This window comes from Nomascus leucogenys, chromosome 8 (assembly GCF_006542625.1).
Source record: "Nomascus leucogenys isolate Asia chromosome 8, Asia_NLE_v1, whole genome shotgun sequence".
Taxonomy (NCBI): Eukaryota; Metazoa; Chordata; class Mammalia; order Primates; family Hylobatidae; genus Nomascus; species Nomascus leucogenys.
In genome coordinates this window covers 79,543,650-79,568,251 of record NC_044388.1, presented here as the reverse complement: position 1 = coordinate 79,568,251, position 24,602 = coordinate 79,543,650, and the positions used below count along the sequence as shown (strand labels likewise).

At 45.5% G+C, this 24,602-nt stretch overlaps 1 protein-coding gene across 2 annotated transcripts in view; it reads left to right on the top strand.

Moving 5' to 3' along the window:
• The window catches only part of RUSC2 (RUN and SH3 domain containing 2), a 72,382-nt gene that overhangs the window by 38,918 nt on the left and 8,862 nt on the right, over positions 1-24,602 (top strand). The window contains exons 1-2 of one of the 2 annotated variants that reach the window (XM_030817509.1): positions 10,265-10,741; positions 18,057-20,162. In XM_030817509.1, the coding sequence (XP_030673369.1) occupies positions 18,149-20,162 (2,014 nt within the window). In that variant the 5' untranslated portion in view covers positions 10,265-10,741; positions 18,057-18,148. Of the gene's footprint in view, positions 1-10,264; positions 10,742-18,056; positions 20,163-24,602 lie in introns of those variants that run through there. The other variant, XM_030817510.1, reaches the window with a different exon arrangement.

Sequence of the window (24,602 nt, the reverse complement as noted above, 5' to 3'; positions counted from 1 at the left end):
TATATATATACAAATTTTACAGGATCTCATATTTCTCATATTTTGCAGTGAAAGGGGCCCTGTAATGTCTTGATTACCATAATGTGGAAAGCAGAATTCTCTTTATGCGATTTGATACCCTTTTTTTTTTTGTTTTTTTGAGATGGAGTTTCGCTCTGTCACCCAGGCTGGAGTGCAGTGATGCTATCATAGCTCACTGGAGCCCAAAATTTCTGGGTTCAAGTCAGCCTGCTACCTTAGCCTCCCAAGTAGCTAGGACCATAGGCATGTGCCACCACATCCAGCTAATTTTTAAATTTTTGTGTTGACAGTGTCTTGCTTTATTGCCCAGGCTGGTCTTGAACTTCTAGGCTCAAGCAGTCTTCCCTCCTCAGTCTCTCAAAGCACTGATATTTTACTTTTTAAATTAGCTTAAAAGGGTCGGGCATGGTGTCTCACACCTGTAATCCCAGCAGTTGGGGAAACCAAAGTGGGAGGCTCACTTGAGGCCAGGAATTCAAGACAGACCTGGCCAACATAATGAGACCCCTATCTTTAAAAAAATTTAAAAGAAAAAAAGAATTTTTAAAAGTTTAATAAAGAAAACAAAAAATAAATAAATTAGCTTAAAAGACTTTTTCGATACCATTGAGTATACCTTGTATACCCAATATTAATGGTTCTGTTATATTCCATTACATGGGTAGCTCACTAGCCATTTTTTCATTGGATATTTAGAATATTCTCAATTTTTCTGTGTTGCAAGTAATATTGCAGTGAACATCATTGGGGAAATATGAGGCAAATCAAGGAAAGTAGAGATATAAAGAAAATGCATAACTGTTATTCTGGGGCAAGAGTTGCAAACTCAGATGGCTTATAGGAGCCAGACAAATAATGCAAATAAGTAAAATGAACCAGTGAAGCTGCCATGAGGAGTGGTGGGAACACGGCAAACTGAAGGTCACGTGCTCATCCAATGAAGGGAACCACTTCTCAGCTCCAGCTGATTGTTAATCATGTAGGAATGAAGGCCTAGTGTAGCCAGTTCTTTTGGTTTTTTTCAAGCAAGACAAGCTGGAAATCTAGATTTTTTTCTAGAAATCTCCAAAATGTTTACGGTGGCATTTTTACTATGCAAAGCACATAAAACCTATTGACATACTAGATGTGACAGTCAGTCTGTCACTTTGCAGCCTTTGCTAATGTTTATGATGGCATTTTTACTGTGCAAGCCACGTAAACCTATTGACATACTAGATATGACAGTCAGGCTGGCACTTTGCAGCCTTTACAGCCTTTGCTCCAGGGTCATGACTGTGGCTATAAATGGGAGGGAATGTACTGACTGAAGACATACCTGCTTAGTCATGTTTCCATCCTCAGAATGAGCATGGCGTGTAATGAAGGGTTTAAGATCTTGGCATTAAAGATTTATTTACTAAGCACTTTACTAAGGCTCAGCTTTCAGTTTTTCTTCTTCCTTACCTTCTTCTTCTTCATCAAATTTGCTGTTCTCAGAAGAGGCTGACCTTCTCAAAGCCAGCTGGGCTCCATTTAGCCTGCTGTGCTTGCCATCCATTGAGTAGCTTTGTTTTTGTTTGTTTTTGAGACTGGGCCTTGTTTTGTTGTCCAGGCTTGAGGGCAGTGGCACAATCTCCACTCACCGCAACCTCTGCCCCCCGGCCTCAAGCCTTCCTTCCACCTCAGTCTCCCAAGTAGCTAGGACTACAGTGCACACCAGCACACCCAGCTAATTTTTGTATTTTTTGTAGAGACGGGGTTTCACCATGTTGCCGAGGCTGGTCTCAACTCATAAGCTCAAGCAATCCGCCCACCTCAGCCTCCCAAAATGCTGGGATTACAGGTGTGAGCCACCCTACCCGGCCAGCCATTCAGTAGCTTTATCAAACATCATTGGTCCTCCACTATGTGCCAAGGCCCTGTGCTCAGAATTACCTACCAATGTATAAGATACAGCTCCACCATCTAGAAGTGTACTGTCATCAAGAGATAATAAAATGGCCAAGTCTTGATACCAAATGAGTAGTATGTATAATTGGTATTGAAGAAGTATAGGAGAAGGATTTCCATGATAAAGAAAAGCTTCCAGATATGGTAGAATTTGAGCCACATCCTTAAAATGAAGGGTGGGAGGGAATGGGGAAAACATTCCAGATATCTTCCCAGTGAGTAAAGCCAAAACTCAGAGTATATTCGGCATGTGACGGGAATGGGGTTGGATAGGTAGAAAGGAATTTTGGGGGGGTTTTGGTTGTTTTTTGTTCTTATTTTTTATGAGACTGGGTCTCACTCTGTCGCCCAGGCTGGAGTACAGTGGTGCGATCTCTGCTCACTGCAACCTCCGCCTCCTGGGTTCATGCGATTCTCCTGCCTCAGCCTCCCAAGCAGCTGGGATTACACACACACACCACCACACCTGGCTAATTTTTGTATTTTTGTAGAGACAGAGTTTCACCATGTTGGCCAGGCTGGTCTTGAACTCCTGACCTCAAGTGATCTGCCTGCCTCAGCCTCCCAAAGTGCTGGGATTACAAGTGTGAGCCACTGCACCTGGCTGGTAGAAAGGAACTTTGAACGCCACATTAAAGAATTTGGGGCCGGGTGCAGTAGCTCACACCTGTAATCCCAGCACTTTGGGAGGCCGAGGCGGGTGGATCACGAGGTCAGGAGATCGAGACCATCCTGGCTAACGCGGTGAAACCCCGTCTTCACTAAAAAATACAAAAAAATTAGCCGGGCGTGGTGGCGGGCGCTTGTAGTCCCAGCTACCCGGGAGGCTGAGGCAGGAGAATGGCATGAACCTGGGAAGCAGAGCTTGCAGTGGGCCGAGATTGCACCACTGCACTCCAGCCTGGGCAACAGAGCAAGACTCCATCTCAAAAAAAAAAAAAAAAAAGAATTTGGATTTATCCTGTAGACAGCAGGGAGCCACTGAAGATGTTTTAGCAGTAGAGTGACTTGTTGAAGGAAGTTGAGGAGATTACCCTTGTGCCTGTATATGTGATAGCTGGGAACCAAGAGACAATGAAGATAAGAAACTAGTTAGAAGACTATATAATTCAGAGGAGAGGTAAAATACAGGCCTGAATTTGGAGGATAGAGTAGGGATAGGAACTGGAGATGCAATAGAGGAAGTGGTTAAGAATACTGACTCTGGAATCAGACAGGTCTTTATCTGAGTCCCAGCTTAGACATTTACTGACTGAGTTACATTGGGAAGATTAATATCCCTGAGCCTCAGATTTCTCATTCATGAAGTAAGGATAATAACACCTAGCTTAGAGAGTGGTTATATGGATTAAATGAGATAATGTAAGTAAGTGTTTAGCATAGTAGCGGAAACATAGTAAAAACAAGAAATTATTGGGCTGGGTGTGGTGGTTCACGCCTGTAATCCCAGCACTTTGGGAGGCCGAGGCGGGCGGATCATGAGGTCAGGAGATTGAGACCATCCTGGCTAACACAGTGAAACCCCGTCTCTACTAAAAATACAAAAAAATTAGCCAGGCGTGGTGGCGGGCGCCTGTAGTCCCAGCTACGCAGGAGACTGAGGCAGGAGAATGGCGTGAACCCGGGAGGCAGAGCTTGCAGTGAGCAGAGATCATGCCACTGCATTCCAGCCTGGGCGACAGAGCAAGACTCTGTCTAAAAACAAAACAAAACAAAACATAAGAAATTAAGTCAATGCCCGAAATTAAGTCAATTGGAAGGAAGAGCCAGCATGACTTGGTAATTGTCTGAATGTAAAGAGAGTCCAGATGATTCTTTTATTTTCAAGTTTGTGTTACAGGCAGTCCAAAGAAACCTAATTTGAAATTTAAAAAATCGATTTGGTTTTAGATGTGTTGAATTTGAGGTAATAATAAGTATCTGATAGGCTATTGGAGATTTGATTCTGGAAGTTCAGGAAGAATGTAAGATTTGGAAATCAACAGCAAAGGTATTGGGAAGTACTAAAGACTGTTCAGATTGAAAAGTCTTCAGATCTGAACCTTGCTGTAAATTTGCATTTAAATATGGGCCAGGTATTGTTTTATTAAACAACGAAGAAAGAATTATCTAAGAAGTAGAACTAGGAGGATTGGTTTATAGAAGACAAAAGGGGCTGGGCGTGATGGCACATGCCTATAATCTCAGCAGTTTGCAAGGCCGAGGTGGGCAGATGACTTGAGCTCAGGAGTTCAAGACCAGCCTGGCCAACATGGTGAAACCCCGTCTCTACCAAAACCACAAAAATATAGCTGGGTGTGGTGGCATGCACCTGTAATCCCAGCTACTTGGGAGGCTGAGGAACGAGAATCACTTTAACCTGGGAGGTGGAGGTTACAGTGAGCTAAGATCAGCCACTGCATTCCAGCCTGGGTGACAGAGCGAAACTGTCTTAAATGTCTCAAAAAAAAAAAAAAAAGCCAAAGAGAAAAGAGGAGTTGAATAGGAAAGGATGACTGCTGATAGTGTTGGATGATTCCAATATTATAAGTTAAAAATTATAACTGCTTCACACAGGTCAAATGTTATTAGAAAAAAGATTTCTGGTGGTTAGGAAACAAGGAGAGAGTGGAGAGAGAATTTTAAGAGTCCATTTGTTAAGGAATTTTGGTGTCAAGGCTGGGTGTGGTGGCTCACGCCTGTAATCCTAGCACTTTGGGAGGCCTAGGTGAGCAGATCGCTTAAGCTCAGGAGTTCGAGACCAGCCTGGGCAACATGGCAAAACCCCATCTCTACTAAAAAATACAAAAATTAGCCAAGCATAGTGGTGCATGCCTGTAATCCCAGCTATTCGAGAGACTGAGGCACGAGAATCGCTTGAACCCAGGAGGCGGAGGTTGCAGTGAGCCGAGGTTGTGCCACTGCACTCCAGCCTGGGTGACAGAGCGAGGCTCTGTCTCAAAAAAAAAAAAAAAGAATTTGATGTTGAAAAAAGAAAGAGAGGACTATGACATCCTTGGGATTGACATGCAGTGATAGCCTCTGCTTTCTGATACCCTGACATTCCACATCTCACCCATACCCGCAGTTACGGGGTTCTCAAAGACTTCAGCCTCTGTGAAGCTGAGCAACACCACTCAAGCCCCTACAGCAACTGCCACTGTTTTTAACAGCTTTATTGAAATATAATTGACATACCACACATTTCACCATTTAAAGTATACAATTCAATTGTTTTAGTATATTCACAGAGTTGTGCAACTATGACTGTAGTCTAATTTTGGAACATTTCATCATTCCCAAAAGAAACCCCACACCCATTAGCAGGCACTCCCCATCTCTCTGCCTCTCCAGCCTCTGGCAGCCACTGATCTACTTTTTGTCTCTATAGATTTGCCTTGTCTGGACATATCATGTAAATGGAATGAAACAATATGTGACCTTCTGTGCTTCTTCTTTCACCTAGCATGTTTTCAAGGTTCATCCATGTTGGAGCACTTATCAGGACTTCATTCCCTTTTATTGCTCAATAATAATTCATTGTGTGTACCACCTTTTATTTATCCCTTCTTCTGTTGATGAACATTTTGGTTGCTCCTAGTTTTTGACTATTACGAATAATGCTACCAGGAATACTCATATACAAGCTTCTGTGTGGATGTTTTTTGTTTCTCGTAGGTAAATACCTAGAAGCAGAACTGCTGGGGTCATATGGTAACTCTTTAACTTTTTGAGAAACTGCCAGAACTGTTTTCCAAAGTAGTTACACCATTTTACAGTGCCCCCAGCAATGTGTGAGGATTCCAATTTCTATACATCATTGTCAACATGTGTGATTGCCTGCCTTTTTTTATTTTAGCCATTCTAGTGGGGTCAAGTAGTATCTCACTTTAGTTTTGATTTGTACTGCCTAATGATTAATGATGTTAAGCATTTGTTTATATAAGTACTTGTTGACCATTTGTGTGTCTTCTTTGGGGAAATGTTTATTCAAATCCTTTGCTCAGCCAGGCATGGTGGCTCATGCCTGTAATCCCAGCACTTTGGGTAGCCAAAGCAGGAGGATCACTTGAGCTCAGGAGTTTTGGACCAGCCCAGGCAACATAGAGAGACCCCCATCTCTACAAATAATACACACACACACACACACACACACACACACACACACACACACATCCTTTGCCCATTTTTATTTATTTATTTACTTATTTACTTTTTTACTTTTTTGAGACAGGTTCTCATTCTGTCACCCAGGCTGGAGTGCAGGGGTGCGATCTCAGCTCACTGCAACCTCTGCTTCCCAGGTTCAAGCACCTCTTGTGCCTTAGCCTCCTGAGTAGCTGGGATTACAGGTGTGCACCATCACACCCAGCTAATTTTTATATTTTTTTTGGTAGAGACAGGTTTTGCCATGTTGGCCAGGCTGGTCTCGAACTCCTGACCTCAAGTGATCTGCCCGCCTTGGCCTCCCAAAGCTCTGGGATTACAGGTGTGAGCCACCATGCCCGGCCCCCTTTGCCCATTTAAAAATTGGATTGTCTTTTTATTACTGAGTTGTAAGGGTTTTTAAATATATTCTGGATAGAAATCCCTTATCAGATATATGACCTGCAAATTTTCTCACATTCTGTAGGTTGTCTTTTGACTATCTTGATTGTGTCCTTTGAAGAACAAAAGTTTTAAATTTTTATGAAGGCAGTTTGTTATTTTTTTATTTTTTCATTTTGCCAGCAGGAAGTCAAAGTTTTTCTGTTTTTTTCTTTCGTCACTTGTATTTTTGATATCATGTCTAAGAATGTGTTGCCTAACCCTAGGTTATGAAGAATTACTTCTTTGTTGCCTAAGCTTCTTTTTTTTAGATATGGAGTGTCACTCCTGTTGCCCAGGCTGGAGTGCAATGGTGCAATCTTGGCTCACTGCAACCTCCATCTCCTGGGTTCAAGCAATTCTCCTGCCTCAGCCTCCCGAATAGCTGGGGTTACAGGTGCCCACCACCACACCTGGCTAATTTTTGTATTTTTAGTAGAGACAAGGTTTCGCCATGTTGGCCAGGCTGGCCTTGAACTCCTGACCTCAGGTGATCTGCCCACTTCGGCCCCCCAAAGTGCTGGGATTATAGGCATTAGCCACTGTGCCCAGCCGCCTAAGCTTCTTTTTAATAGATTTTTTTTTTTCACATAGAAAACAGAGTCTTCTCTTCCAAGCCTATTGAGTCAAGTCTACCCACCACTTATTCTGATTTACACACAAGGAGCATCTCTTTTTTTTTTTTTTTTTTTTTGAGACGGAGTCTTGCTCTGTAGCCCAGGCTGGAGTGCAGTGGCGCCATCTTGGCTCACTGCAAGCTCCACCTCCTGGGTTCACACCATTCTCCTGCCTCAGCCTCTCGAGTAGCTGAGACTACAGGCGGCGGCCACCACGCCCAGCTAATTTTTTTTTTGTATTTTCAGTAGAGACGGGGTTTCACCGTGTTAGCCAGGATGGTCTCAATCTCCTGACCTCGTGATCCACCCGCCTCGGCCTCTCAAAGTGCTGGGATTACAGGTATGAGCCATCATGCCTGGCTGAGCATCTCTTTTTAGATTATACTTGTTCAACAAGACTTCCATATGCCAAGCATAAGACACCTTCTACATGCCAAGCAGTATGCTAGGTTTTATGGGAAATACAAAATAAAAATGATATTGTCTTATATACTGGATGATGGAGATGCACAGATGACTATAACTCCGACCTTGCAGTCTAGAAGAGATGTTAAGGCAGATATGCAAAAAAGAACAATAACCATGTTAAGTGACATGATTTCCTTAATCAAAACTTCTCAGGGACCGATGCTAGTTGCTGATGAAGTTTGCCATCAATATGCAATGCAATGAGAAAAGTACAGTATGCTTTTTCTTATAAAATGATGATCATTGATGTAAAGTTTTTTGTAATGATGCTACTTGACAGCATAAGAAATTGGCAGTCCAATATTGATCCCCGTTTTTTGTGGAAGTTGTTTTCTTGTCTGTAAAATCAACAACCTGCAACCACTGGTTCAGAGCACAGATTATTTCTGGCTCTGCGGTAATCAGAGAAGACTTGATGGAGGAGTTGCTCTGGGCCTTGTAGGTTTGGATAATTTTGAACAGGGCCAAGTGTAACAGGAAGGAGAGTCTGAATGAACAAATGCAGCAGAGTGGAAATGAGCTTCTGAAACATGTTTCAAGGACTGCATGATGGGAAGGCAAGGTTGAATGGAGTAGACAGTCAAGGCCGGGCACGGTGGCTCACACCTGTAATCCCAGCACTTTGGGAGGCCGAGGCGGGTGGATCACCTGAGGTCAGGAGTTCAAAACCAGCCTGGCCAACATGGCGAAACCCCGTCTCTTCTAAAAATAAAAAGCTTAGCCGGGGCATGGTGGCAGGTGCCTGTAATCCCAGCTACTCCAGATGCTGAGACAGGAGAATCACTTGATCCTGGGAGACAGAGGTTGCAGTGAGCCGAGATCGCGCCACTGCACTCCAGCCTAGATGACAAGAGTGAAACTCAAAAAAAAAAAAAAAAAATAGCTGAGATGGATGACCTCTAAAGCCAAAATGAGGGGGCTCAATTTGATTCTCTGGGTAATGAGAAACCATTAAAAGGGGCAGGAGGAGTGGCATGTTGAAGAAAGGTGGTGCTTTAGGGAGATGAATCTGGTAGTACTAAAAAGTAAATTGCAAGTGGGGAGACTAGTTAGGAGGTGGCCGAGGTTTATAATGTATCAGTATTTGTGTTTTGTTTCTGGCTGGAAAATAATTTGATCTTTCCTCAAAAGCCCTACATCTTTGGCAGTAGTGGTTAGGAAGTAAGGTTGTCTGTGATGTAGTGAATTAAGCCAAGCACTAGAGGTCTGAGAACTGCCACCTTCCATAGGCAACTGGAAACACTGGCTGTCCAGCACAATGCATGACTTAGCCTCACAGAAATTTCAGAGTCAAAGACCCTGGGCCCAGAGCTCTCATGGTAAGAAGCTCGAACTCCAAACGCTTGGTCATGAAGATTGACTTTGCCCTAACCTACAGATGCTTATCCAGCCCCGCTTTGTGGTATCAGCTAGGCGAGAGGAAAGCATAGTGACACCATTTCCTCACCTTTCAGCCTCCTTGAGAGGACCGCTAATTGTTGGCTATGAACAGCAGCCTCCTTCCTTCCTTCTCTTCCTCACTGTTTCTTGCTTTATAGGATCAAGGGGCCATGGCTGCTCAAACAAGTCAAGGCTGGAGATGGGTCTTTGCGTCTTTGTGTGTTTTTTTCTTCTCTCTACAATTGACTCTGCTCAGCATGGTGTCAGTGGACACATGGGTGTCATAGGGAATAGGAGAAACAAGAAAGGAAAAGAAGTTACATCTCTTCCGGATCCTGAGGGATAGCTGTTATGGTCTTGGCCAGCCTCCAGAGGCTTCTTTCTAAGGACCTGAAATCCAAGGGCATGGCTGTGGAGTCCAGATAGTAGTCACCTTGGGAGAAGCCCTAGGCAGGGCTAGTGTTTGGGGACCAAGCCCTGCTTGAGACTATCTCTGTGTTCAAGCGTAGCAGCAGGGAGCAGTGGCACAAAGTGGATGGAGACCTCACCGCTACTTTCTATACAACTGGCTCTAGCTGCAGTTTCTCCCTTTTTTCCTTATTCCCACAGAATTGGCCCAGAACCTGACCAGGGTGGAGCAGGGAAGGAGCAGAGGACTCTGTAGGTCTCCAGGCAGAACTGAGATTTTTCTGTGGCCTAGGAGAGACCACTCCCTGTTCCCTGCCTTCCTTTCCCTGGGAAGATAAGCTTCCTGGCCTCTCAGCTTGGCTAGAGGGATTCTGCCTTCATACAAACCCAGCTGGACCCAGCTGAGCACTGACCAAGAACTGATGTATGTGAGAGGGGCCAGTTCTACTTCAGCCACAGCGAGTAGACCTCTGAAGACCCAGGGAACTGAATTGAATACCGTATTAGGAAGAGGGCCTGCAGCCTCCATGGTCCTTAAGACTTACCACCACCCAGTGTACAGAAGCCTGCCTACCACCCTGTCTCTCTAGGAAGGCCAGTGCTAAGACTCGTGGGCCATCCACCAGGACTGAGTTACTGCTGGCAGAATGGTGACTGGTCCCTGCAGCCTCCCTTCTGGGCTTCAGGAATCCCCTCCCAGGCTGACTGCCCCACCCTGAGGCTAGTCTGGAATCCTGGTTAGAGGAAAAAGCTGGAAAACAGAGAGTCATTCACAATGGGCAAAAAGAGGAGGGAGAGGTTTCTGGTTAAGATATAAAAGGAGGAGCCTAAAGAAGGAAGGAAGGAAGGAAGCTCCAAGGCTCTGCCCAGACATCTTCCCTGAGATGTCTAAGGACAAAAGAGGAGCTAGACACAACTCTCCCCATTTTTCCTTTGCTGTCTTGAGAGTTCTCCATCTTCCAGCACTGACTGCCCTCTGTGGCTGGCTCCTTTCTCTACCCTCCCCCTTCCCTAGGCTAAAGGGCCCACAGGGACTGGAAGGGAGGGAGGCTGAGTGGCTGTGCTGTGGGCCCGCCTGCTCCTTTCCCTTCCCCCTTCCCTTAGCAGCAACGTCACCGCAGCACCAGCAGCCGCGGCAGCAGCACGGAGACAGGGGCTGGGATTGCGCAGCCTCCCTGCATTAGCAACGATGCCATTGTATTAGCAGAAATCAGATCTTAGGAAATCGGTCCAGTTCCCCTGTGTGGTCCCGTGGAACAGTGTCTCAGCTGGAACTGTCGGGGTAGAGCTTGGTCGGAGTGCAAAAGGGACAGACGCATCAGGGGTCCAGCTCAAGGCTCCTGACAGAGGTATGGCTCAGGGAGCTGGGGGAGGGGCAGGGCAGAGATGCTAGGATACCGATCAGCACATTTGGGCCCTGGTTTCTGAGGGTTGGCTTTGTCTTTCCAAAAGGGAGAGGGGGGTGGTGTGGGGGTATAAAGGGGGGAACGTGCGGGAGCACAAGCATTAGACAAGCTCATCGCATACATTTGGGCTATGGTGCAGAGATGGGGAAAAGCCAAGGCTTGGGCTAATGCCATTTATGCTATTCTGTCAAGAAGCAGATCTCATCCTTCCTTTTTGGGCATTTCTAATGAAGCTTCTAGTATGGGTCAGGGATGGGGGAGTCAGATCTAGAAACAAAGGCTTAATGGGAGGAGACACCCCTACAGCTACTGTAAGTTTATGATGGAGAACATGCAAGGATCCACACAGCTTTCAAGAGGAGGGCTGGGAAACCTTTCTCTCCACACACATACATACATACATACACACACACACAGCTATACATGCACATAGACACACATACCACATCTTCTGGTGCTATGGGAGCCACCAGGCTCCAGGTAAGGGTGGAGTAAGAAAACATTGACCAGGGTGCCCCACAGTGTATGGCAGGGGCAGGGACAGTCATTGTAATGCCTAGGGCACCTGATCTGTTATAATAAGCCTTCAAGAAGAGACCTAAGCATAAGCTAACCCTCCCAAATCTACCCTCCTGCCCTTCTCCCTTTGATCCTACCCGGGAGAGGACCAGTCAGGAAAAGGGTTACCAGTCCTACAGAGGCACGTTATCAGGATCTCAAGTCAAGGTCAGGTTGCTAGAGAAGACCAATTGAAGACCATTGTGTTCCCCATCTTTATTCAGAAGGCCAAAAAAGAGGGAAGGGGTTCTATGACTAGCAGAAAGACACTGATGACCAAAGCTAGAGTAAACCTTCCTTCTGGGGTTTTCCTGCCCAGAGTTGCTCCATTGCAGAGCAGGTAGAAAGAGTTTCCTAAATTCCCATTTCCACACCTGTAATGCCAGCACTTTGAGAGGCTGGGGTGGGAGGATCACTTGAGCCTAGGAGTTGAGACCAGCCTGGGCAACATGGTGAAACCCTGTCTCTACAAAAAAAATTTAAAAATTAGCCAGGCATTGTGGTGTGCACCTGTAGTCCCAGCTACTAAGGAGGCTGAGGTGGGAGGATCACTTGAGCCCAGGAGTTCAAGGTGCAGTGAGCTATGATCGCATCACTGCACTCTAGCCTAAGCAACAAAGCTAGACTCTGTCTGTAAAAAAGAATTGTAAAAAAATTCCCACTTCTAATAACCACCTTGGTAGAGGGTTCAAAAACATAGGATAATAGGAGACAGTAGTGCCATGTTGTGCAAATATATGGTTGAGGAATACACTGGATAGTTATGGGAGTGTATTTGTTCCCAGGAAGTGTCTAGGAATGTGAACCACAAGGAGCAGGGAAAAATGAGCCTTGAGACCATGAATGGGGCAGGGAGATGAGGGCTGGGAACTGGGGCAGGAGGTGGGATTGGCAAGTGTTATCATAGCCTGGGGACAGTATGAAAGGGACTGTAGGTTCATAGAATAGAGAGGCAGGTAGACATAACCTGTGTAAATGGAGGCTGAAATGTGGGTCTACCCAGGACAGGTAGGAAGCAGCTGCTCTGGGAGCAGAGTAATTGCAAGGACTTTAGGAAGATGGTGTGGCCCCGATCATTTTCTTTGGAAGGCCGTTGTAGGGGAAATAATTACAAATTGGGCAGACCTGAGATTGAATCCCATCTGAGATGTGTAAATGTGGACAAACTACTTACACACTCTAAGCTTTGGTTTTCTCATCTTTACAATGGGAAGGATTATGCCTACTTAAAAATGTTACAGTACATTTAGAGATGATATATGTAAATTAATGGCATATAAGTGTTTAATAAATAATCACTTATAGTATTATAATAGGACAAGAGACACCCATTTGGGACAAGGGCCAGGAAAAGGGCTCTCATAGAAAGCTTTTCCTGATTTTGGAGAGCACGACCTCATAACTTTATACTGGCTGAGCCCACCATTCCACTCTACCTGGTAGGCATAGCTAGAGGGCTCATCTTCTGAAAGAGCTGTCTTCTACTTTCTTCTTATTCTGGATCCTCTGTTTCTTCCCCATCCTCATCTTCCATGTCTCTCCATTCGTCAGGGCAGAAAAAGTCTGAAATGAGCTCTTCCAGCTCAGTGTTTTCTCTTCACCTTCATTAGAGGGGATGGGCCACTTGTCTTGATGTAGAAAAAGTCACTCCCAGGAAAGGAGCCTGAGATACTCTCTCAGTAAATGTTCTCTGTGGTGTCGTATGTACAGTTTACTCTCATTTTTTTTTTTTTTTTAAGATGGAGTCTCGCTTTGTCGCCCAGGCTGGAGTGCAGTGGCACGATCTCAGCTCACTGCAACCTCTGCCTCCTGGGTTCAAGTGATTCTCCTGCCTCAGCCTCCCAAGTAGCTGGGAGTACAGGAGCGCGCCACCACACCCAGCTAATTTTTGTATTTGCAGTAGAGACAGGGTTTCACCATGTTGGCCTGAATGTTCTCAATCTCTTGACCCATGACCCACCTGCCTTGGCCTCCCAAAGTACTGGGATTACAGGCATGAACCCCCATGCTAGGTCTACTCTCATTATATTCTTAACTGATCAAGAAAAAAGGTCAAAAATTAGGATTCCTGAGTCTCATCTTAATTCTGTTATTTATTCACTGAGTGGTCTTGGGCAAGTCATTTCATTTTTCTGGGTGTATAATTATTTTTAAAATTTTATATATATAATTTTTTTTAATTTTTATATTATATATAAATATATATATAAATTTATATATAAAAATATATATAATTTTTTTTTAATTTTTATATTATATAACATTTTTAAAAATTTTATAAATATAAAAATAATTCCTTATTTTTAAAAATGAAGATGGCTCTGCCTCCTTTGGTAAGTTGATGTAAGGATCAGTAAGATATGACATACATAAAAAGTGCCTTGTAAGTAAATGTGACAGGGTCGGCAAAGCATGAGTACAGAATCTCATGAGATGCCTGGAGAACTTCCCCTTAGATGGCTGAATTGGAATCGTCTATGGAGGAGCCATTGCTGGGCCTTTCTCTTGGTTGTGTGGAGATCAGAAAGGAGTGAGATCTTCTCTGAGATACAAAAGTATAAATAAAATGAAATCAATCAGTGAAAGAGCTTGACAGTTAAAGTAGGATTCAATACAACCTAAATGTGAAAGCTAAAACTATACAGCTTTTAGAAGAAAACATAGGTACATTTCTTTATGGTCTTAGGGCAGGTAAAGATTTCTTAGGATACAGAAAGATTCAACCATAGAGAAACAAACTGATAAACTGATCAATTTAAATTTAATAAATTAAAACCTATTTATCAAAAAACACAGTTAAGAAAACAGGGACAAGCCACAGGCTGAGAGAAGATATTCATGAGGCGTATATCTGACAGAGGACTTGTATCCAGAATAAATGTTAAAACTCCTATAATTCAATCATAAAAAGACTAACAACTCAGGTTCTTTTAATGGGAAAAGTCGTCAACAAATAACCAGGCACCTACTGTGTTCCAAGCACAGAGTTCACTGTATTGCAGTCTCCAACCTCAGAACTGTGCTCCAATCTGGGAGATAGATATGTCAACATCACATTACAATACAATTGTCAGTGCCCTCCAGCCAAGGGCTCCGTCATCTCCCACACTCATGTGTCCTTCATCTCTGATTTAGAGAGTTAGCTTTCTGCATTCTGTATCTGTACATCAGTTTTTCCATAGTAATGCATGTATGTCCTAGTAATGGTTTTGTGGGCAGAATCATACATTCTTTTATGTGATACTTGTGAATGCCTCTTGAAAATGCTTTAAAAAGGAAGAAAAGGTACTCATTGAAGGTCAGTGATGGCTGCAACCCATAGGTATCCCTAAAATTACTGCTATCTATGGAAGAAAGTTCTCCATGCTCCTTTTAGTCCAGGACTCGGGATTATGGCCAGGACTCCAGGGGAAACCTAGTATGTATGAAAGGAGAAACCCCCTCAAAGAAAAAAAATTGTTTAGGCCCGGCATGGTGGCTCACATTTGTAATCCTAGCACTTTGGAAGGCCAAGGCAGGTGGATCAATTGACCAGCCTTGGCAACATGGAGAAACCATGTCTCTACAAAAAATACAAAAATTAGCCGGGCGTGGTGGCACACACCTGTGGTCCTAGCTACTCAGGAGGCTGAGGTGTATCACTTGAGCCCAGGAGGCTGAGGCTGCAGTGAGCCATGATCGCACCATTGCACTCCAGCCTTGGTGACAGAGTGAGAACCTGTCTCAAAAAAAAGAAAAAAAATTACTTAAATTACGCACAAAATGGGTATTTATTACATACAAATTAGAAAATACAGCTGAAGCAAAAAGAATGAAAATAATCCAAATCACTCAACAGAGATAGGCACTGGTAACAGTTTGTTGCATGTTACAGATTTTCTTCTATGCATACAGACATGTTTATTTACAAAAATGGTGACAAACAGCCAGCTAATTTTTGTATTTTTAGTAGACACAGGGCTTCACCATGTTGGCCAGGCTGGTCTTGAACTCTTGACCTCAAGTGATCCGCCCGCCTCAGCCTCCCAAAGCGCTGGGATTACAGGCATGAGCCACCGCGTCTAGCCTGATTTCAGGACATTCTATTTCTATGGATTTGCCTATTCTGGACATTTCATATAAATGGAATCATACAACATAAAAGTCCTTTGTGACTGGCTTTGATTGTGTCCAATTTTTTGGCTACTGTGAATAATGCTGTTATGAACATTTGTGTACAAGCTTTAGTGTGAATATATGTTTTCATTTTTCTTGGGTATATACCCAGGAGTGCAGTTGCTGGGTCATGTGATGATACTATGTTTAACATTTTGATAAACTGTCAGACTTTTCCAAAGTAGCTGCACCATTTTACAATACCCCCAGCAATGTTTCAGGGTTCCAGTTTCTTCATATCATCATCAACATTTGCTAGTTGTTATTGTCTATATTTCTTATTTTATCCATCACAGCTGGAGTGAAGTAGTTTCTCATTGTGATTTTTATTACTCTAATGACTAATGATGTTGAACATCTTTTTATGTGCTGGTTAGACACTTGTGTGTCTTCTTCAGAGAAATGCCTATTTATACTGTTTGCCCTGTCTTAAACTGGATGTCTTTTTTTTTTTGAAACAGAGTCTCACTCTGTCGCCAGGCTGGAGTGCTGTGGCATGATCTCAGCTCACTGCAACCTCTGACTCTCTAGTTCAAGCGATTCTCCTGCCTCAGCCTCCCAAGTAGCTGGGATTACAGGCATGCACTACCACACCCAGCTAATTTTTATACTTTTAGTAGAGACGGGATTTCACCATGTCGGCCAGGATGGTCTCTATCTCCTGACCTCGTGATCCTCCTGCCTCGGCCTCCCAAAGTGTTAGGATTACGGGTGTGAGCCACCGTGCCCAGCCTCGTATGTCTTTTTATTGTTGAGTTGTAAGAGTTCTTTATATATTCTGGTCAGAAGTCTTTTATCAGGTATATGATTTGCAAATATTTTCTCCCATTTTATGGATTGTCTTTTCACTTTCTTGGTGGTATCCTTTGAAGCACAAAAGTTTTTGGTTCTTATGGAGTCCAATTTATGTTTTTTCTTTTGTCACTTGTGCCTTTGGTGTCATATCTAAGAAACCATCACCTAATCTAAGATAACAAAGATTTACTCCTATGTTTTCTTCTGTAACCCTTAATCTTGTAGCTCAGACTCTCTTAATATCTGCCCTTCTACATCTCTACCCATTAGCCCATTAAATACACAAAGGCTTGGAAGTTCAACAGAGGAGCCTGCCTTCCTCTCAGAAAGGGGAGGAGGAAGCAAGATTGTAAATAATTGCTGCTTAAATTTAACACAATTATATTTTAATACCTTGTCCCTCGTACATGTACTTATTAGCCATATTTTTTATGCATTGTTTGTTCATGTCCTTGAGCATATGTGACTTGCCTCAGCCTTTACCACATTCCACATGACGAGTTACGACCCTGTGGTCTAAATGAGTTAAATTTTAAGAAATTGATTGTGTCAAGGATTCAGTTAAATGATGAATAAGAGAAAGGCAATGGGGGATTTAGACTCAGGGTGAGTGAAAAGGAAATGATAAGAATAAAAAGAGAAGGGAAATGAATGAATTTTGGAACATTACATGTGAGGAGTCGAAGGGAATGAAGACTGTTGCGACCTGAACGTGGAAACACAGGAGACTAGAACTTGAGCAGGCCACACTGCCACGGTGCAGCCAAGAGACCAGAGAAGCTCAGGATGGGTTCTGTGTCCTTGGCACCAGGAGACCTTGAATAAGAGAGAACTTTGCTTTAGCCTATAAGAGGTAAAACTGGCAAGAGAAGACTTTCTAGTGGATCCCAGTAGTGAAGGTTCTAAGCTAAAACTAGGCAGCATTTGAGCACTTCAGGATGTCTGTATCCTGAGCTAGACACATGTTAAGAATGTATTATGCCTTTCACGTTTATCTTATGTCATGTGTGAGAATGATACAAAAGACATAAAACTAGGTCCCCCCATTGAGGAGGAAGAGGTTGACATCAGTCATACTTGCAGTCACCCTAATGCCCAACTCAGTCCCTGCATTCAAGAAGTTCTAGTACAGCAGTGAGGACAATAAGGATACTTAGCCCACGGTCATCAGAAAGGGACAAATATTCTGGGGCTCGTAGGATGAGAAAGGGGATCAGAGACAACAGTCACTTGGTCAGATGATACCGTATATTTTTAAATATGTTTCTTGCAAAATTATAGCTTATTGCTATGAGTTCATATTATTCATGATTTTCCCTCGTCTGTAAACTTGTGTGCTATAGCTGTGTCTAAGCCTTAGACATCGTAGATGGTTTTTTCTTAATTGTGTCATTATTCATCGTTTTTTTGTGCTAAGGACTAGTCATTGTTTACTGCCAAGGACAGGGTCCTTGAAAGAGAAAGGGGAAGTACTGCCCAAACCTTCATATGTGGCATTAGAAGGACTTGGCCTTTTGTCATAATTTGATGCATGGTGACCTTAAAATTAAGGGGGATCTCAGGTGCTGCACCTGTGCAATGCAGAAAGCATGGTTACGTCCCCACCTGCCTATTGGGCTGTGTGGTCAAGCTCCATCTTGACTCAAGCCTTTTCTCTTCCTGGGCTCTTCTCCATCTGAAAATGATGTAGGGAAGGGCATGACTTCCAGGGAGGTGACATTAGGTTCCCTTTCTTTCCCTCTCTCTCCAGGTGCCAAGCTCTCCTGATGAAATGTGTTCTGCCCCACTGGGCTCCAGGGACAGTGTCTGGTGCTGTTGAAGCCCTTATTCGAACTTTCCAGAATGGATAGTCCCCCAAAGCTGACTGGAGAGACCCTCATCGTTCATCACATCCCCCTGGTGCACTGCCAAGTCCCAGACAGGCAGTGCTGTGGAGGGGCAGGTGGAGGTAGTGGGAGCACAAGACCTAATCCCTTCTGCCCACCTGAGCTGGGCATCACCCAGCCTGATCAAGACCTAGGACAAGCTGACTCCCTGCTATTCAGCAGCCTGCACTCTGCTCCAGGAGGAACTGCACGGTCTATAGATAGCACCAAGAGTAGGAGTCGGGATGGAAGAGGCCCTGGAGCCCCCAAACGACACAACCCCTTCTTGCTGCAGGAGGGTGTGGGTGAGCCAGGACTTGGTGACCTGTATGATGACAGCATTGGTGACAGTGCCACCCAGCAGTCCTTCCACCTGCATGGCACTGGCCAGCCCAACTTTCATCTATCCTCTTTCCAGCTGCCACCATCTGGCCCCAGAGTGGGCAGGCCATGGGGGACAACACGCAGTCGGGCTGGAGTGGTGGAAGGGCAGGAACAGGAGCCAGTGATGACCTTGGATACTCAGCAGTGCGGCACCAGCCACTGCTGCCGGCCAGAGCTGGAAGCAGAGACTATGGAGCTGGATGAGTGTGGGGGACCTGGTGGGAGTGGCAGTGGGGGTGGAGCCAGCGATACCTCTGGCTTTTCCTTTGACCAGGAATGGAAGCTCAGTTCAGATGAATCCCCAAGGAACCCTGGATGCTCCGGCTCAGGGCCCCAGCACTGCCGTTGCAGTAGCACATCCAGTCAGTCCGAGGCAGCTGACCAGTCCATGGGCTATGTGAGCGACTCCTCCTGCAACAGTTCAGATGGTGTGCTGGTCACCTTCAGCACCCTCTACAACAAGATGCATGGCAACCCCCGTGCCAATCTCAACTCTGCCCCACAGTCCTGCAGCGACTCTTCCTTCTGCAGCCACTCAGACCCTGGCGCCTTCTACCTGGATCTGCAGCCCTCCCCGGCTGAGTCTAAGATGTCTTATGAGTCCCATCACCCTGAAAGTGGAGGAAGGGAAGGGGGCTATGGTTGCCCTCATGCCTCTTCTCCTGAGCTTGATGCCAACTGCAACTCCTACCGCCCACACTGTGAGCCGTGCCCAGCAGTGGCTGACCTCACAGCCTGCTTCCAAAGCCAGGCCCGTCTTGTTGTGGCCACACAAAATTACTATAAACTTGTCACCTGTGACCTATCTTCCCAATCATCCCCAAGCCCTGCTGGCTCTTCCATCACTAGCTGCTCTGAGGAACACACCAAGATAAGTCCCCCACCAGGCCCTGGCCCAGACCCAGGCCCCAGCCAGCCCTCTGAGTATTACCTATTCCAGAAGCCAGGAGTCCAGCCAGAGGAACAAGAAGCAGTGAGTTCCTCCACCCAAGCAGTAGCTGCTGTGGGCCCCACTGTGCTTGAGGGGCAAGTATACACGAATACTTCGCCCCCCAACCTCAGCACTGGACGTCAGCGCTCCCGCAGCTATGATCGCAGCCTGCAGCGCAGCCCTCCTGTCCGCCTGGGCTCGCTGGAACGCATGTTGAGTTGCCCAGTACGCTTGAGTGAGGGCCCTGCAGCCATGGCCAGGCCTAGCTCCCCACCCAGGAGGGTCACCTCCTTTGCTGAGCTGGCCAAAGGCCGGAAGAAAACTGGAGGCTCTGGCTCACCCCCACTTCGTGTGAGTGTTGGGGACTCCTCCCAGGAGTTCTCACCCATCCAAGAAGCCCAGCAAGATCGGGGGGCCCCACTGGATGAGGGCACTCGCTGTAGCCATAGTCTGCCACCCATGCCCTTGGGGCCAGGCATGGACCTACTTGGCCCAGAGCCAAGTCCACCCTGGTCCACCCAGGTCTGTCAGGGACCCCACTCCAGTGAGATGCCTCCTGCTGGCCTCAGAGCTACTGGGCAAGGCCCCCTGGCTCAGCTGATGGATCCAGGGCCTGCTCTCCCAGGGAGCCCAGCCAACAGCCATATCCAGAGGGATGCAAGAGCTAGAGCTGACGGTAAGGAGCCTAAGGGTTAGCAAATATGTGGCTATTCGCCAGCAGGATATGCATGGCCACCTCCATGACAGATCCCTGCCAGACCACCCCATCCATACCACCAGAGGTTCCACATCCTAGATCTGTTATCCTTCCAGGCCAGGGCAGGACCCACAGCTACAGTGGAATGGGCTCACTGGAGAAAGACAGAGGACTCAAAAATACACTGAGCAGACCGGGTGCAGTGACTCACACCTGTGATGCCAGCCCTTTGGGAGGCCGAGGCAGGCAAATCACTTGAGGTCAGGAGTTTGAGACCAGCCTGGCCAACATAATGAAACCCCAGCTCTACTAAAATAAAAAACTAGCCAGGAGTGGTAGCATCCGCCTGTAATCCCAGCTACTCAGGGGGCTGAGGCAGGAGAATCGCTTGAACCCAGGAGGCGGAGGTTGCACTGAGCCGAGATCATACCACTGCACTCCAGCCTGGGCAGACAGAGTGAGATTCTGTTTCAAAAAAAAAAAAAATACACTGAGGAGATAAAATCAGCAGGACTTAGAGGCTGACATATTGGGAAATGAAGGATTCAGAAGACTGATTCTGAACCTGGATGATGGGAACGATGAGGCCATGGATAGGGGCTGTAATCACAGGAGATTTCCTGGAAGAGGGATAAGACGTAAGTTCAGGTTCGGACATTTAGGAATTTGCAGTGCCTAAGGGGCAACCAAGGGATATGTCTAACAACAACAACACACACACATACTGGGCGTCAGTGAAGTTTTTTTTTTTTTCTTTTTGAGATGGAGCGCAGTGGCCTCCCTAGGCCAGCTCTTTCCCTATTTATTTTGTTACATTTTAAATAAATACTTTATACCAGTGTGTTAAGGTGGTGCTAGTGACAGAGAGATGAGAGGGATGACTCTGTTTTCAAGGATTCCAACTAAGGATGGAAACAGAAAACGTAGTCGATCATTAAAATGCAGAGACGGCAGTGTTCTGTACTGGCCAGTGAGGGGGGGGGTATCTAAATCAGACTGAAATGTCAGGGAGGAACTGCTAATGCAGTTTACATTTAAGCCCAATTTAGAAAGATGATTAGGATTAGGCTTTGTGAAGACTTGTAAGAAGAATGTTCTAGGCTCACAGGATTGTCTGTACAAAACCACAAAGGCCCAGAATAGCTTGACCCTTTCTAGGAACTGCATATAATTTGGTGTAGCCATAGTGGAACGCAGGTGGAACCATTGAAAGAGTTTAGTCAGAGAAATGGCTTTTGGCATTTGTTTGTTTTTGTTTGGTTTTTCTGTCTGCTTAATTATATGTTTTGATTTGCATTTTGGAAAGATCACTGGTTGTTCCTTCAGGCCTTGTTTTAAAAAAAAAGTAATTGGGCTGGGCACAGTGGCTCACACCTGTAATCCCAGCACTTTGGGAGGCCAAGGCGGGCAGATCACCTCAGGTCAGGTTTTCAAGACCAGCCTGGCCAACATGGTAAAACCCCATCTCTACTAATAATACAAAAATTAGCTGGGCATGGTGGCGCATGCCTGTAATCCCAGCTACTCCGGAGGCTGAGGCAGGAGAATCACTTGAGTCTGGGACGGAGGTTGCAGTGAGCCGAGATCACGCCGCTGCACTCCAGCCTGGGCAACAAGAGCGAAACTCCGCCTCAAAAAAAAAAAAAAAAAAAAGTAATTGGATCACTGGTTGTTTGGGTAGAAGATGGACTGGAAGGGGTGTCTTTCCTGGAGTCAGGAGAAAGCACTGTGTAGATTGGAAAGTCATTGGAATAAAAGTGGTAGCTGGCACTTGCTTGGCATGGTGACTCATACCTGTAGTCCCAGTACTTTAGGAGACTGAGGCAGGCAGATCACCTGAGTTCGGGAGTTCAAGACCAGCCTGGCCAACATGGTGAAACCCCATCTCTACTAAAAATACAAAAATTAGCCGGGTGTGGTGGTGCACGCCTGTAATCCCAGCGATGTGGAAGGCCGAGGCAGGAGAATCGCTTGAACCCAGGAGACAGAGATTGCAGTGAGCCTAGATCATGCCACTGCACTCCAGCCTGGGAAACAGAGTGAGACTCTGTCTCAAAAATAAAAAACAAAAGTGGTAGCTGAAGCTATGTGTGTGGCTGAGAGAGGATCCAGGGAGAATGTGTGGAGTTACAAAGGGAAGAAGGGGATACTGTGACTTAAGGGATGAGCAGCACCCTCAAAAGAGACAGAAGAATTAGGACAATAGAAGAAAAACCAGGAGAGGTCAGGCATGGTGGCTCATGCCTGTAATCCCAGCACTTTGGGAGGCCGAGGTGCGTGGGTCACCTGAGGTCAGAAGTTCACCAGCCTGACCAACGTGGTGAAACCCCATCTCTACTAAAAATGCAAAAATTAGGCATGGTAGCAGGTGCCTGTAGTTCCAGCCACATGGGAGGCTGAGGCAGGAGAATTGCTTGAACCTGGGAGGCAGAGGTTGCAGTGAGCCAAGATTATGCCACTGCACTCCAGTCTGGATAACAAAGTGAGAGTCCGTCTCAAAAAGAAAAGAAAAACCAGGAGAGAGTGAAGTCACAAGAACCAAAGGAGGAGAAAGTTTTAAAAAAGTTTGAACCAAAAGAGTTCTAAAGAGAAATCACCTAAGATAATGAAGAATCCTGAAGGCAACATTCGGGAGTAGTGAGAGTGGAAGCCAGATCTCAGAGGGTTTAGAAGGAAAGGGAGGTAAAGCAGGGATAGCAGAGGCTCACAGCTGTGCTGTAGCCTTAGGTGGAGTCTGTTGGCTTCACAAAAGAAAATGTTTTAAAACCATAAATAATATCTGTGCTGTCAGGGAGATCACAGTCCATCAGAAGACTTCATGTTCCTAACATACACTGAAGAGCTGTCCTTGGGGTGGGCATGGGAGGGAGATCTCTAGGGAAGAGGCAGGATCAGAAACAGCAAGGATTGACTGGGTCCTTTGAACCCACTCCCTTAGAGTGCAGTGTCTGTCTGCTCGGTGCATCTCGTGGGATACTATGACTGGCGTTCTGAGAGCAAGAAATATCCTGGTCAGAGATGTGAGGAGTGGCGTTAAAAAGTGTTTTCTCTATCAGATTAAGACATATCAAGATGCTGCTCTGTTCCATAAGTCTCCAGTCTTCTCTTGATTCTGTACAGCTTTTTTCTAAATCAAAAACGAATGACAATTCATTAAGCTTTGAATGACAAAAGAAGGGACAGGTTGATCCAATCTAGGAATGACAGTATAGGAAGCTGAGAAGGTCGGCTGGGCATGGTGGCTCACACCTATAATCCCAGCACTTTGGGAGGCTGAGGCAGGAAGATCACTTGAAGCCAGGGGTTTGAGACCAGCCTGGGCAATATAGTGAGACCCTGTGTCTACAGAAAAAAAAATTTAAAAATAGCTGGGAGTGGTGGCACACGCCTGTAATCCTAGCTACTTGGGAGGCTGAGGCGGGAGGATCGCCTGAGCCCAGGAGTTTGAGGCACAGTGAGCTATGATTGCACCACTGCATCCCAGCCTAGGCAAAAAGTGTGATCCTGTCTCTAAAAAAAAATTAAAGTAGGCCAGGTGTGGTGGCTCATGCCTGTAATCCCAGCACTTTGGGAGGCTGAGGTGGGCAAATCATTTGAGGCCAGGAGTTCAAGAGCAGCCTGGCCAACATGGAGAAACCCCATCTCTACTAAAAATACAAAAATTAGCTAGGCATGGTGGCGCACGCCTGTAGTCCCAGCTACCAGAGAGGCTGAGGCATAATAATCGCTTGAACCCAGGAGGTGGAGGTTGCAGTAAGCTGAGATCACGCCACTGCACTCCAGCACGGGTGACAAAGTGAGACTGTCTCAAAAAAAAGTAAATTAAAAAATAAAAAAGGCAGCTAAGATGGCTCTTTGAGATACTGAGCAGCAGAATCAAGATTTAAAGGGATCTTACTGAATCATGAAAGAACAAAACTAATAAAGCAGAGACCATTGTGAAGTTTGATATGTAACCTGCACTTGAGTTGATTTGGGATATTTGATTGCAAACTCAGAATGAGTCAGCAGTTGGTAGAGCTTCCAAAAAGTTAAGATGACTGGATTCATTCACAGACTCCAGAAAGAATGAGTGGATAGTCTCACTCCTCCGAACCAGTGAGTGCTCAGTGGTATTCCATTGAGTTCTGGGCACCACATCTTAAGAAGGAACTGAGGAACTGGGGGACTGGGGCTATTTAACCTAGAGAAAAACTGACTCGGGTGAATACGGTCTCTGTCTCTGGTTTTCTTAATGAATGTCATATAGAAAAGTGAGAAAACTTATTCTGTGTATTCCCTGAGGGTAGAACTAAGACCCATTCCCCACAGGGACCCCCTTCTTACCTGATCTTATTCCTCTGCCTCAATCTGTATCCTGGGAACTTAGCAGAGAGGAGTTTTAAAAGGGTAGGAATAAGCAGTCTAATTCAGACATAC